The following is a 15,415-nucleotide window of genomic DNA, read 5'->3' on the forward strand; positions in this document are numbered from 1 at the left end:
TTTCCAGTTTAATCACCTGTACATTGTATATTGCTGTTGCTCGTTGCATTTGCACTCTGGTTGGATGCCAAACTTCTATTTGTTGTACTGTACTTGTGCTGTATGTATGATGACAATAAATTTTAGTCTAATCTAACACTGATTTGGACTTAACGGTTCAGTAAGTAAATCCACAAAGTCAATCTCTAATTCATTATCAATGAAGCAGTCGCTTGTCCGTCCCGCGTAACAGATTTGCGCACTGGAATCTAGCAATCCTGTTGATGTGGGAGGGAATTGAGAATCGCTCATGTTCACATATTGATTTGACAACCCTAAGCCCGACCCTAAGCCTAAACCCTAAGACCCTAATATACTAACCAACACTATAGCACTCAACACTTTGATGACCATTGTTACTCAGCTGATAGAGTTGTACCCTTCCTGCTGTCTTGTTGTACAAAACTTGTAAGTTGCTTTGGATAAAAGCGTCAGCTAAATGACTAAATGTAAATGTAAGCCACGTGAGAAATATGCGACTTCTTAAAATTAAGATGCACCCTTTAACTCCAGGTCGCGGGAAAGACCCCATCTTCTCCAACACATTCCACGACTCTCGAGGGGCTCCGGTCCCAGGCCCTCAGGGTCCTGCTGGACCCGCCGGTGAGTTCTGTGTTCCTCTCCGTCTCACTGCGTCTCCTCAACGTCTGTATATTGGCAGACCGACTCCAGTTAGTCGTCCCTGCTGCACAGTTTCTCTCTAGGACTGTGTGTCTTGTTTCCATGTCATAGTTGTTAACGTCATACTCCATATATCTTCCTCTGCTTACTGTATAATATACTGTATGTAGTACAATCCAATTGTCAGGCCTCGCTTTATTTCCCCACAATACACATACAAGTTAATAACCCACATCCTTGTCTATCATGCATTCACGTCTCCTTCCTGTATTTTTGTCTCTAACAGTTGTAAAGTTACAGTTTGCCTGTTGGTTCCCATGGTTGTGAATGTAAAATACCAACATTTCAGCTTCATATTTGTTCCTATGTCTCTCAGGTCCCCCGGGTCCCAAAGGCCCAGTAGGACCGCTCGGGCCGTCAGGACAGAACGTAAGCTTTGCTCTTAGAATGCTAGTGTTGTTGTTTTTTGGGGTGGGGAGATGTTTTATTTTTCCTCTTCCAAATGATCAATCATACATGACACTAAACATAAATCCTGATCCCCTCCCTACATAAACTCAACATGAAAAGAAACAACAATAAAAAAAGAAAGAAAACAGAAAGCAAAACAAAAAATGAAAAGTCAGTGCATGAAGTGGAACACGGAGTTTGAACTAGGTTTTTATATTATATATTTAAATGTAACCCTTTCACTACCACACTACAGAAGGTTAACCTTTCACTACCACACTACAGACGGTTAACAGTCTGTAGTGTGGTAGTGAAAGGGTTAACCTTCTGTAGTGTGGTTGTGAAAGGGTTAACCCTTTGTCATGTGGCAGTGAAAAGGGTTACCCTCCTGTATTGTCGTGGTGAAAGGGTTAACCCTTTGGTAGTGTGAATGAATGAATGAAAACTTTATTTAACAGATTGCAGAATGGGTACAATACAGTACGGCTCAATACACACAATTGTTAAGGGGATGCAGACCAGAGAAAGACGTTTGTCTTGTTTACATCAGGGTCCCCCATTTTCAATTCATAGTGGTGTGGTGGTCATAGTGTGGCAGTGAAAGGGTTCAAATTATATATTTCTTTCCTCGATCAACAGGGGAAACCCGGAGTCCCCGGAACACATGGCCCCGTGGGGCCAAAAGGAGAGCGAGGGGAGCGAGTGAGTGTAACACCCAGTGTCTCTCTCTCTCTTTTATGTCCTCCACTCCTTCAAAACAGACGTCTTTATAACCCAAGTATTTGGCTTTTCCCAGGGTCCTTTGGGTTATCCGGGAGAACGGGGCTTCAGAGGAGAGCCGGTAAGCCACCTCCACCACCCTGCTGTGTGTGCGGCGCTGTGGCCCTGAGGAGGCCAGCCAGAGTAAACCGGCGCGGTGGGGGGAAACATCAACACATGTCACAGCCCGTTCAATTACTGTAAACTACACTAACCAGTGACACCGCACGACTGGGGAGAAGAACGGCTTCTTTCTGTTTTAAATACGCTGCCGATACTTTTTTATGGGATGCGATTAAAACGGCAGTCCAATTTTCTTGTGTTGTTAATGTTTCTCCGCAGGGGACGGCGGGTACCAAGGGAGAGCCAGGAGAGAGGGGCTTACCGGTAAGACGGTGCTTGTGGTGGGGTGCCTGTTTGTCAGTGCCTTGCATACTCTCACTTTAGGGTGGCACGTAGGGCTGGCCGATATGTATGTTCATACATTATAATACTGAAGTTGTATTTCTCACTAAATTCTTTCTGAAATATTTGAGGATGGTAATTGAACAATTCTGTTTGATATCACACTTACCATAAGATAAGATATTCATTTATTGATCCCCTTTTGGGAAATTCAGGAAATGCAGTCCAATATGATGATCAATGTGATTTTCCTTGCCTATGCATATATTGTGATGTGATATACATCCTTATAGATAGAAAAGAAAATCCTGATTATCATATTTATTTTTTTATCCATATATCGCCCAGCCCTAGTAGTAGAAAATCCCCAAACTGTACTAAGACTGTGATGTTGAGCATTAAAACGTGTCATCATGTGTGTCTAATCCCACCTTTTCCTTTACCTCTTTCTCGTTTTACAAGAACAATCTAAATGTAAGATTTTCTTAATTTTTTATTTACGCCACCACAAAATCAAAATCATCGGCAATGCAATGAATCCATGCCTTCAGTTCAATCTAACCATGACCTACGGTATTACAGCCTAGGCCATGGTTATTGTCTTTTTGTAATCACCATGAGTAGATGGCTGTTTCTGGGCCATAGAAAGTGGTGTCTTGCTGCATCATGGTTCACTTGTGTTTAAAGTCCTTAAAGGCCCAACCAGTGATCCAAATTGAAACAAATTTTAAGCAAAAACAAGAAATAAGAATGGAGAAATGTTTTAATTCTGTAGTTGATTGACTGAGCTCTGAGGACTAACACTAGATATAACAGGTAAATATGTAAATAATTGTATTCGCTGTACAGTATATTGTGGCCGTAAATGGTTTATTCACGCAAACACTGTAAACCAGATCTATATTCTCATTGACAAATAGCTGGTTTTCCATCTAGAGATTTCACTTCAGTTCACACAGATTGGGGCTTTGATCATTTATTGATACTCATTTAGTGATGCCTTCTTTCTCAGCTTGTGTGATTCTTGTTGCTGATTGTTGTGTGTTAACGTTTGGTGTTTTGGTTCCTTGGGGGTGTTGCTCTGGACTGCTGCCCCTCGTCACGACCACTGTCCTCCTGACCCCTAAAGCTGTCTGACTCCCTCTGCAAGCTACTGTCTCCATGGCTACCTTTCACAGTCACATTCCCAGCATCTGACTTTGGCATATACATATACATGCAGTAAATTATAATTTTTTTATTCATTTTAAATTGGCCTGTGGTACAATATAAAGGACCTTGCACAGTCTCAATGAACACTGAATAAAATCTACCTAGGTGTTGAATTCCTCAGTAGTGTGGAATGTATATGCCAAATCACTCCATATGTTTTGGTGTTGGGGCGGGGGGGGGGGGGGGTGTGTGCTCTGATGTGAGTGGAGTGGATACAGCTTCTCCTCTTTTATCCCACAATGCAACGCTGCATGGTTCCATCGCTAACCGCTGCACTACAGAACATGTTGTTTTCTGGATGTGAAACTAAACCCCATGATGTGTCTCATGGCTAAACTGAAATGACATTAATAACACAGAAACAAGGCAAGGTTGCTCCAAATTGTTCCTAAGCGCTCCTGCGCGAAACGGGTGGAAGGATTCATCCCGACTCGAATCGAGTCTCCCGAGTGCCTCCATGGACCAAGAGATGGATTTATCTTTGGTCCAAAGCAAACAAATACATAAAATACAATTCGTCTGATTTACTGAAACCTTGCCTGTTTTCTATTGAATCATCCTCTGGGCTTATTTTGCTAATCTGTGACTTTCTTGGAGGGGAATCGCTCACCCAGACACCAACAGCATTAGTCATTCATTCTCTGCATGCCTTCTGTTGTAACCGGGATGTTCTGCCTCTGTCTATTAACCTTTCTTATTCAACTCCATTATGTCTGTGTCTGAAAGGTTGACGCGAAAAGTCAGTCCAGCGTACAGTACGACCCAACCTATTATCTCACGAGATAAACAATAAAACAATAAACTATAAAGACTTCTCCCGCCAGACATATTGACCAGTAGCTATTATGACCACAGCGGTGACTCTGTTTACATACTTGCCTGGTTTGATAGCTACCCAGCGGAATGTGGAATGTGAATGGCATGATCAAATCTTTAAAAATAAATAATAATACTATCTGGGACAGTCTGCTCCTCTAACTGTGTCATGTGGACAACAAGAGGATGCACTGTGACGATTGCGCATGCTGTTACCCAGCCACGGCATGGCAAGAGACTGGCTTGGTACGACGGCATGGCCCAGAGAATGAGGGAGCTACTAGACTAGGGATGCGATGATAAAGCTGGGGGTCGCTCAGAAGATAATAATATGGACTGTTTTGTTTTTTTAACCCGCTAACTGCTGTAATGATAACGGATTGACAAAGAGAACGTGACTTGGCGAGCAGTCGTTTGGCTTTGTGCTCCTTTAACCTTGACGGCTGTATCTATTTTCACAGGGGGACGGGATACATCAGATCAGAGAGGCGCTGAAGATCTTAGCCGAGAGGGTTTTAATCCTCGAGACTATGATCGGTATTCATGGTGAGTAGTAGGCCTGAGACGGGGTCAGCTTTTAGGCGGTGGGTAAAAACTTAGGTAGGCAGGGGGGGGGGTTTCCCCACGTCGTACCTCGTTCTCGGGGACAAAGGGACGGGATGGGGGTGTGAACAGTCTCAGGCAGCCCCTCACCAGTCCCGCCTGTCACTGCTCTCTGATATAGGACCTTAGCTTGCAGACGATCCAAGACTTGCAGGCAGACCTCGAGCTTCTGGCTCGCAGGGTGACGCTCCTGGAGGCGATCATCTGGCCAGGTAATGCTGGAAACCATCCTCTCCCCACTGTACTGTTAGCCCTCTCTGCAGATAGCCACGTGTTGCTCTTATCCACACAGGTTCTGGAGGTAAGAACGAGTGGCGATGGTAAGGAACCCGGTGCTTACGTACTAGGCACACGAGAGTGTGGCACATAAAAGAAACTTGTGAATAATATTTGCTACTTATGCTATCGAATGCTGACGTAGTCACTGAATAGCAGATGTATGATAATGATTTAGTCTGAAATGATGTTTTTGCATTGAATGTGATGACTTTCTGAAAACGCCAGACACCCTGAGCATTGTAATGATGAATGTGCTTTGTTTGGTATGTGGCATTGCCTGTCGTGTGTGTGTTAGCCTACCAAGCTGTCTCCTGCAGTGAGGTCTAGTGACCACCTAGTCATCTATCATTATTTCACCCAACTGTATTATGCTCAAAGCTTGAACTTCATGACTAATTGGTTGATAATTAATTTGAATGTAAACGCTCCAGTCTGCTTCTCACAGGGGAGGTGGTTTAGTAGAAGAGATAATTAACAAACATGACTCTGTTCAAGAAGGGTGGGGGGTTCTAATCTGAACAGAACCCACCTCTTCATCACTTGACTCTTAAGAGTTGCTCGCCACGTGAAAGTATAGCTTCCCAGGCGCGTTCGCTATAGAAGTCTGGTTATGACCAGGATGTCTGTATGAAGGGTTCCCACAGACATTGCTAAATGAAATTTTGGACTTTCAAGTACTTTTCTAAGCACTATTTTCCATTTAAAAGGATACAATTCACTTTTAAATGCGGTTTTTTATTGAAAAGAAAATCGGATCCAATATGTATGGCTTAAAACCAATTTCCGACAATTAGTTACACTTTAGATAAGAAAAAACTATTTCTTGATTCAAAACTATTTTATCATGGATGAACAAAACTTTCAATGCGAATGGTTGATCTGAATTTCAATGACTTTTTAAGCACCTTGTTAAAAAAATTGCTGTTTTCAAGGAATTCCAGGCCTTGACTTTTTTTCTTTTTTTACATAAATCAAGCACTTTAAGCACTTCAAGGACCTTGTGCGAACCCTGTGTATGTACATGCATTCAGTGGAGAGGGAAGCCCGGTGCCAACTCCTCTCTTTCCTCAACAGAGCCCGATCTAGGATCTGGGGACGGTCCGTTTGGCACAGGGTCCCCTAGTTTCTACAGGGACAAGCGAGCGGGAGTGCCTCCGTTCCGACTCGTGTCTCCTCCTCTGTCCTCGGACGCCGAGGTTCGAGGGAAGTAGCCCCCGCTGACCCTGAGGAACACAGGCCCGCTTGTCCCAACCCCCCTCCTTCAGGTCTCTCTGGCACCCGACTGATTCAGACCGTATCTGATACCCTCACCGGGACGTACCATCAGATTAAAAAGGTGGGGGACACCTCAGGGAAACTCCACTGATACCCCAGAACACCGCCTCTCCATTGGGAACCAGAACGACGCCCCCCCCCCCCCCCCTCTCTATCCAAACACTGATCTCCCACGTAGATCCAGCAGCTCCCCTCTGTATCCCATTTCTGTGGCTACAGCTTGGACTTCAGTGCAGCCTCAGGAAAGAAATCCATGCTTGATAAAAAAAAATTAATAAAAAAAGGAAAATCTATTTGAGAATCCACAGTGGTGCTCATTAAGCTGGAAACTATTGTGGACAATTAAGGGTCATTTTAAGAGTAATTAAAGGAGGAATCAGATGAGAGCAAAGAGGCTGGATCTTAGTTTGTTTTTGACGTTTCACAATGTGTCTGAAATCTGAAGAGATTTCATTATTTAAGTATACTGAGCATGTACAGTTTGCAGGACACACTTACACAAACAAACCTCTTTCTTTAACATTCATTTTTGTTATATTTCTATCATATTGTTTAACTCGATGTTATGTAGTGCACTATAACGATGAAGACAACTCTCTCCCACTCACGAAGGCATCAGTCGCTCAAAGTGACGCCATATTAAGCTTCTCATGGTGCATCTTACTCTCCTTAACCCTTTCACTACCACACTACAGAAGGTTGACTCTTCCACTACCACACTACAGACGGTTAACCGCCAGTAGTGTGTTTGTGAAAGGGTTAACCCTTTTGTCGTGTGGCAGTGTATTGTCGCAGTGAAAGGGTTAACCCTTAGTGTGGTAGTGAAAAGGGTTCAAATGCACACTGATGAAATTGCTTGCATTATTTACATCCACTATCAATGTATAAAATACAGCAGGCCGCATACGGTATCCATTCAAACGGTTAACCGGGACTATGCAGGACAGTCCTGAGCGGTATAAGAGAATCCAACCCACCAGTCAGAAGTCACTTGCCGATATATTAATTCTGTGGCTTTCCGTTTCAAAATGTCGGTGTCAGCTTAGCGTGAGCGAGGCTCGCACCAGCGCACGCGCACACACACACGCAGACAGAAGCCCACGATAACCTGCGGAATTGATGGAACTTGAATACATTTTTGTACCACTGTTGCATTGTTACATTTAGACTGGTTTAACTGTCCTAATAAAGACTTGATAATTGGTTTCGTATAGCAAACATGTTGTGACTTATTTAAAATGATGATCATTAGTAGTTTCTTGTTTTGTATGCTGTAACTTCATTTTACTATTTGTTTTATTGTATTGCTTGCAAATGTGTTATTGTGTTAAAATAATCCTGTCTAGATGGTTGGTATAATAAAAATAAAAAAATGTCCAGTCTTTTTTAACACCACCTTGTCCTCATTTTGTCATGAGAGTGTTTATTAAGCACTGCTACAACTTTAAATAAAGCCATCCCAACGCCATCCCAAACTCTGCAGTACATGTACATATATTTACACAAAAGTCGCACCAGACAGTCAGGTTTGCAGCTGTACTGTAAGCACTAGTACGACACTGTTTGACAAACAACACCACTTACCCTTAGCTGTCAAGAGATGTACCCCTCCTGCTAACTTGCTGTCCACACTTTGTAAGTCGCTTTGGATAAAAGCGTCAGCTAAATTACTAAATGTAAGAATGTAAATGTATACTGAGGATTACATGTTTAAAGCAAGGACAGCTTAGTTCCTCTTCTCCTTCTCTTTCCGAATAAGCCCACAGGGTACATTTAACCGTCAAGTTCAGCTCAGCAAAACCCAAGCATACCTCAATATAATTGGACAATGTCAAACATTATTCCCGGGTCACCTTGACCATTGTTCTGGACCGGAGAGCGTTGACATTGGCTCAGGGCCTCTGTGGCGGCTGAGGGCCCTTCCCCTTCGAAACCACCACAACAGCTTCATCCCCCACGCGGCCATCGATGAGCAGGGAGATAGCGCCATCTAGCTGTTTTGAGGCTGCTAAGGCCACCACAGCTTTTTCAGTAGGGAACCCCATTTTCTCCAGCTGCTGTAGTCTGGGGGGTGGGAGGGGAGGGTTCAATCAGGTTGCATTCAACTTTTCAAACGTTGACCAAATTAAGAGTTTCATTCTAAAACAGCATTTCTACCATTAAGTATCTACATCTACACTTTAAAAAAAATTAAGATTTCTGGCATGAAAGCGACACTCAATATGGATTTAAAAGAAAATCCTGAATGAATGAATGAAAGAAAACTTTATTTAACAGATTGCAGAATGGGTACAATACAGTACGGCTCAATACACACAATTGTTAAGGGGATGCAGACCATAGAAAGACGTTTGTCTTGTTTACATCAGGGTCCCCCATTTTCAATTCATAGTGAATTGAATCCTATTCCGAGTATTAACCCTTTCACTACCACAATACAGAAGGTTAACCTTTCACTACCTACCACACTACAGACAGTTAACCGTCTGTAGTGTGGTAGTGAAAGGTTTACCTTCTGTAGTGGTAGTGAAAGGGTTAACCTTCTGTAGTGTGGTTGTGAAAGGGTTAACCTGTATTGTCACAGTGAAAGGGTTAACCCTTTGGTAGCGTGGTAGTGAAAGGGTTAACATTGTTATTATTAATACAAACCTAAGAGAGGATACTGATGACTTTGGCACTTCCACTTTAGCATCTGGGAGATCCTCGGGAGCGTCCCGTAAGGAGGCCAGTATCCCGGCTCTTAGCATGGCGTCTTCCAGTAGCTGTGCCTCGGCCGGAGCAGAGGGTCCCCCCAGCAGCCAGGGAGGCACAGGCTCGGACCACGGCCGCTGGGTCACAAGCAGAGGGTCTCTCGCGAGGGGTCGTACGGGGGAAGCTGCCTGCCCCACGGGCACCGTCTGAGAACTATAATAATAATAATAATAATAATAAATTGGATTTAGAGAGAGAAGCGCCTTTCTCAGACTCAAGGACACTTTACAAAAGAAAGAGAAGCTATATAAAAGAAAGGGTAAAAATATGAATATGTATATATAGTAACAACAGGGAAATAAAACAAATAAAAATGAAAAAGTAAGCAAGGTGCAGTCCATTTGCACGAAACAGTAACAAAAAATAAACAAAAACAACGGGATCAGTAGTTTAAAAGAAAAGAGTCAGGGGGAAAGGGGATGGGCTACTTGGGAGCAGCGCCGTGTTGTGCGAAGGCAAGTGTGAACAGGTGTATTTTTACTATAAAACAACAAATAAAGTTTAAGTGAAAAATCCACTGACATCAAGCGAACCGGTGGTGAGCTGGAATTTCCGATTAGATTAGATTCAAATGTATTGTCATTATACAGCACAAGGACAGTACAACGAAAAGAGGTTTGTGTGCAAATGTAGCAGTAAAGTGCAATAGTAATATACAATGTACAGGGGATTAAACTGGGTACGAAATATACAAATGAGTACTACTGAGTGTAGTGCTAATCAGATGTATAGTTGTAGTATAATTATGTACAGTGATACAGGTGTAAAGACAGTATGGTAGTAATCATACTGGCCAGCAGTGTAACTAGTAGAGTAGGATATGTACAGATATAGATATAGTATCTACAGATATGTAAGAGGACTATGTGCAGGTAAATACAGACAGGTGAGGATAGATATATGCGGTGAGAATAAAAAAAAAAATGGTATGTACAGCATTTGTACATGCTATCATACAGAGCTGTGGGATATATGCAGGTGTATAGTAAATATATAGAGGGGTTATATGCAGGTATATTTTCAGACAAATATAGAATATATATAGATGGTAAATGGACTGCATTTATATGCTTTACAATTTGTTCTTGACATTTTACCCATTCACTCACACACCGACAGCGGAGGCAACCATGCAAGCTGCCAACCTGCTCATCGGGAGCAATTAGGGGTTAATTGTCTTGCTGAGGGCTGTGGGCCTGATCTCCGCAAACGACGAGAGGGCCTACCTGGAAGAGGTCAAGGTCCTGGCGGGATGGTGCCAGGAGAACAGCCTCTCCCTGAACGTCAGCAAAACAAAGGAGATGATTGTGGACTTTAGGAGGTCGGGGGTCAAGGACTACAGCCCCCTCAGCATCGACGGGGCACCGGTTGAGAGAGTGAACAGTTTTAAGTACCTCGGAGCCCACATATCCGAGGACTTGACATGGACCACACACATTGACAGTGTTGTGAAGAAGGCACGACAACGCCTCTACTTCCTCAGGCGCCTAAGGAAGTTCCAAGTCAGTCAGAAGATCCTTAAGAACTTCTACTCATGTACAATAGAGAGCATCCTGACTGGCAACATCACCTCCTGGTTTGGGAATAGCACTGCACAAGACCGAAGCAGACTACAAAGAGTGACACATTCAGCCGAACGCACAATTGGAGGGGGGCTTCCCACCCTCCAGAACATTTACAACAAGCGGTGCAGGGGTAAGGCTAAGATAATCATCAAGGACTCCAGCCACCCGAACAACTGCCTCTTTGAACTGCTGCGGTCAGGCAAGCGATACCGGAGTCTCATGGCGAGCACAGAAAGACTCAGAAGAAGCTTCTATCCCCAGGCCATCAGGCTGCTCAACGAACAATAAACACTATGCAACAACCATCAAATGCACACGACAGCACACACATCCACACGCACACACTCACTTTAAACAAACAACACACTGCAGCACCCACTCTCCACACTTTAGATCACCTAAACGCACTTTATATTTATTGGTAAAGGATTTGTACTACAACTCGTACACCTTACTGTAAATTGTACCTAAATTGTACCTCATCCCATTTCTGCTTTGCACTATATAGTATTGTATATTAGTACATTGCATAGTATATTGTATATTGTATGGTAACTCAGTTACTTCTATTCTCCATCGAACATTGTACATATGTCTATACTGAACACTGTGACCTCTATTTTTACTTCTATTTTACATGCTATACTATTTTATTTCATACTTATCTTGTCTAGCACAGTCTCTGGAGCGTAACAGTAAGAAGCATTTTGTATAAAATTTATATTATTCTGTACTTCTGTATGACAACTATTAAAGAAACTTGAAACTTGAACTTGCTCAAGGACACTTCGACACACTGCCCGGGAGGAGCGGGAATCGAACCGGGAACCTCCGGATTACCAGATGACTGCTCTACCTCTACTGTCCCCCTAAATAAATGCTAATATAAATATGCGGTATATACAGCACTGTTGTATATGCTATCATACAGAGTATAAGGGTAGACTATAGTATGAGGTGGGTAGTTAAGATTATTATGATTACAGTGTAAGGCAGTTGTAGACAGTGAAAGCAGTAGGTAGGTATAAATTCAGTACAGGGAACAGAGATCAGAATCGTACAGATCAATGAGATGGCTCCCACCTGTGTGTGGTGGTATAGATGGGCAGTCTGAATCTGGTGGAGGTGAGAATACACGCCCTGTCTGGAATGTGGTCAAAGATTCTCATATGCTCCAGTTCCTGTAAAACTCCAATGAAGGACTGACGATCTTGGACACATAATGTTAAGAGAAAGAAAGACTGGAAAAAGAACATTACAATTCAGATACAAACCATTTGCATCTTTTTTTAACTGCAGCATTCTGTTATTATACTTCATTTTGTACTTTAGGTTGTACTTTAGTTTGTATATTGTATATTTTGTAGTGTTTGGCCTTATTATTTTTACTGTATGAAGCACAATATCAGGGGGCTCATACAGAACCAAGCATTTCACTGTAATGTAACTTATATGTGAGAAAAAAAGAAAAAAAAACATGAAACTTAAACAGGCTTGAGTTGCAGTTAAAGATACCAGGAAAAGGATACAATTGTGGCCAATGCATATAGCGCAGAAGTGAAGCAGGGCAGGTGTGCTTGGGAGGAGAACCAGACTGAGGAGTAAAAGAAGCCACGGCAGGAACCAGACGGGCACACATCTCAAAACCTTCCTCTGTGTCACCTGGCGACACTGGGCTGTAAACAAAACCAGCTGAGTGGCTGAGTAACCGCATATACGACTAGCCTCGCCGCCACCGATAGCGAGGACGAGGGTGTATAGAGGGGGCAGTATGGCCACGGACAGGGTGGAGAGGGCAAGGAAGGCAACTGTTCCCCAGCGTCGCTCTTGACACGGTCCGAGCAGCAGCAGGAGAGCAGCGTTGAAGAGGAGGGAGGGCAGCTCCTCGTGACTAAGAGCGTACAGTGTCAGATCTGAGTATGAAGGAATAGAATAGAAGTACTTTATTGATAATAATAATAATAATAATAATAATAATAATAATAATAATAATAATAATAATAATAATAGCTTCATTTTATATAGCACCTTTCAAAAGACCCAAGGTCGCTTTACATAGGGGAAAAAAATAACAAAAGTAACAAACATAGTGTGGACAGACACAACATACAAAGTGAGAAATTAGGGGTTAAAGGCCAAGTTGAAGAGGTGGGTTTTGAGCAGTTTTTTTCCCCAAGGGGAATTCAGCACCACAGAATCGCTCACAATAAACATTTAGGTAGTCAAAAATAAGAATACAGTCAAAGATATACATTATAAAATATACAGTAAAATGTACAGGAAGATATTCAATGATTTATAGTCCCGGTGCAGTATTTCAAGAGAGGAGAGAGGTTATCAACAAATGACTTCATCTGAGACATGTAAGACCCAACTGGTTTGTCGGTTAGGTATTCTCAGGAAAATTGCATATTGATGTTATGATGATTACCTCTGAACCTGGGGAACTCTCCACCTGGACCTAAACTTAGGCTAGCTTGAATGCCTCCACAATACATCAGCAGCATTGCAGTCAACAGTAGCGTTGTTCCAAGGAAGAAACCAGGTCGATTTGAACCGAACCAGTACCACATTGAGAACGTACGGTCAAGCATTATTAGTTGTTGCTCAGTCTACCCATTTGAGGATCGGTGTGGTTACACTGACATAGCATGCATTATAAGTAGAGTATGAAGGTGTGTGAAGTCCTCGGTTCCATAACGCATAGGTCACGTAATTTAGCTGCAATCCGATTGTCGCTTAATTCTTACGATATAACGCATATTTGCAATTAACTCGCCCGTTAATCCAGTTATACCAATGTATAATAAAACACTTTTTAATAAAGGACAACTCCAACGAATAGCAGTTCATAATGTTTAGCTAGATGGTCTGCAGTCAGTCAGTGCACTGCTGCACTCATTTCCTGTTTGGGCCCGTCCATTGTCATTGGTGGCAAGTATTTTATCGATAAAGACACCAACCACGGCGGTTAAATAATAATAATGTTGTGATTTAGTAGTTTTATTAAATCATAGTTACATTAACTGAAACCTCAGCCGTGTAAGGTGGTACGAATTTCTATAAGACTATGTTCCCCCATCAACGTTGAGCAGTATTGGTTTATTCCAGTGCGCATGCTAAGCCACGCCCAGTTCTTCTTCTTCTTCTTCTATTTCTTCTTCTTCTTCTTCTTCTTCTTCTTCTTCTTCTTACTCCAATAGGGTCCAGCTGCAGACTCGGAGCCCCGGTCCAGATTGGAACTTCCGCCCTGCCACAGGATTATTACTCCTGTGACAGGGCAATGCGCTGATTGGCGGAAAGTACGGAAGTATCTCGAAGTACGTCTGACGTATCTCGAATTACGTCTGACTTTTCTCTACGTTAGCGAACGTTAAACGTTGTATTCATAAAATAATATAAATTCAGCAGCATGGGGAGGGCCGGGGGGAGGGGAGGTACAGGTAGTAGAAGACATAGAGGTACAGGTCACATAATTATAGTACAGTGGAGAAGTAAAAATAGAATAAAAAGGCAGTGTAAACAATATACAATATTATTAACTCTAATAATAACACGCCTCGCGGGCTCATTATAATACGAGAGCCGTGGGTCTGCATTGTATAGAGCGGATCCCCCGGCCGTATTCAAGCGCTGGAGCGCTTTGCGATGGATCAAACTGTATTAATATAGTAGTAATAATAGTAGTTGGCTAGTTGCGCGCTTCTGGCCACCTCCCGCAGTGCGCGCATGAATGAATGAATGAATGAAAACTTTATTTAACAGATTGCAGAATGGGTACAATACAGTACGGCTCAATACATACAATTGTTAAGGGGATGCAGACCTGAGAAAGACGTTTGTCTTGTTTCCATCAGGGTCCCCCATTTTCAATTCATATAGACATTTATGACATACATAACATACATGACATTTATGGCATAGGGACATATAGGTATTTAGTACTGATACATTTGTGACATAGGCGGTATTCAAATATACAGTACTGTTACCCCTAGATCCTGACAGAGTATATACATATGATGGGGAGGGGACTGTACATTAGGAGGGGGTGGGTGGGTGGGAGGGGAATATACATACGGCGGGGAGGGAATATATACATGCGGTGGGGAGGAGACTGTCTATTAGGAGGTGGTGGGGGTTTTGGGCATTTACGGTGGCCAGTTTCGAATTGCAGCCTCCCGTAGGTGCTCTTTAAGGGCGGTTTTGAATGTGGGCAGGGATTCACATTCCTTTACAGCTTTGGGTAGGGCGTTCCACATTGTTGTGGCATAATTGCGAAACGTGTTTAGTCCCTTGTTTGAGCCGAATCTGGGTTTAACATGATTTGTTGAGCTTCCTCTGGTGTAGTGGTTGTGGTATTCACTGACCTTTGGGAAGTATTTTGACATGTACATGGGCACCCCGGTCGTATAGTGTATCTTGTAGACCAGGCCCATTGCAAGTTGCTGTACTCTGTCGTCTACTCTAAGCCATCCTAGGTTGGCAAAGTGGGCAGGGGTGAGGTGGGTTCTGGGGTTCAGGTCAAGTAGTAGTCTGACCAGTTTGTTTTGTGATGTTTGTAATTTTGTTTTAAGCGCCTTTGAGGTGCTTTGGTACCATGAGGTGCACGCATAGTCATAGTACCCTTGAATGAGTGC

The 15,415-nt window shown here is 42.9% G+C and overlaps 2 protein-coding genes across 2 annotated transcripts in view; one reads left to right on the forward strand and one right to left on the reverse strand.

Annotated features, from left to right (window-relative positions):
• Nucleotides 1–7,843, forward strand: part of emid1 (EMI domain containing 1) — a gene marked incomplete at its 5' end in the record, with an annotated part of 178,656 nt that extends 170,813 nt beyond the window's left edge. The window contains 7 exons of the mRNA XM_084323082.1: nucleotides 553–642; nucleotides 1,037–1,089; nucleotides 1,750–1,812; nucleotides 1,907–1,951; nucleotides 2,212–2,256; nucleotides 4,764–4,848; nucleotides 6,259–7,843. Of these exons, the coding sequence (XP_084179208.1) occupies nucleotides 553–642; nucleotides 1,037–1,089; nucleotides 1,750–1,812; nucleotides 1,907–1,951; nucleotides 2,212–2,256; nucleotides 4,764–4,848; nucleotides 6,259–6,395 (518 nt within the window). The 3' untranslated portion in view covers nucleotides 6,396–7,843. The remainder of the gene's footprint in view (nucleotides 1–552; nucleotides 643–1,036; nucleotides 1,090–1,749; nucleotides 1,813–1,906; nucleotides 1,952–2,211; nucleotides 2,257–4,763; nucleotides 4,849–6,258) is intronic.
• A 4-nt stretch (nucleotides 7,844–7,847) lies between these two features.
• rhbdd3 (rhomboid domain containing 3) lies at nucleotides 7,848–13,877 on the reverse strand. Its single transcript, XM_084323523.1, has 5 exons — nucleotides 13,207–13,877; nucleotides 12,305–12,688; nucleotides 11,859–11,985; nucleotides 9,109–9,363; nucleotides 7,848–8,523 (listed from the first exon to the last, which is right to left on the reverse strand). The coding sequence occupies exons 1-5, from the start codon at nucleotides 13,367–13,369 to the stop codon at nucleotides 8,352–8,354; spliced, it is 1,101 nt and encodes a 366-aa protein (XP_084179649.1). The 5' UTR covers nucleotides 13,370–13,877; the 3' UTR covers nucleotides 7,848–8,351.
• Nucleotides 13,878–15,415: the final 1,538 nt, after the last annotated feature.

The sequence above is a fragment of the Notolepis coatsorum genome (assembly GCF_963971535.1).
Source record: "Notolepis coatsorum genome assembly, chromosome: 10".
NCBI lineage: Eukaryota > Metazoa > Chordata > Actinopteri > Aulopiformes > Paralepididae > Notolepis > Notolepis coatsorum.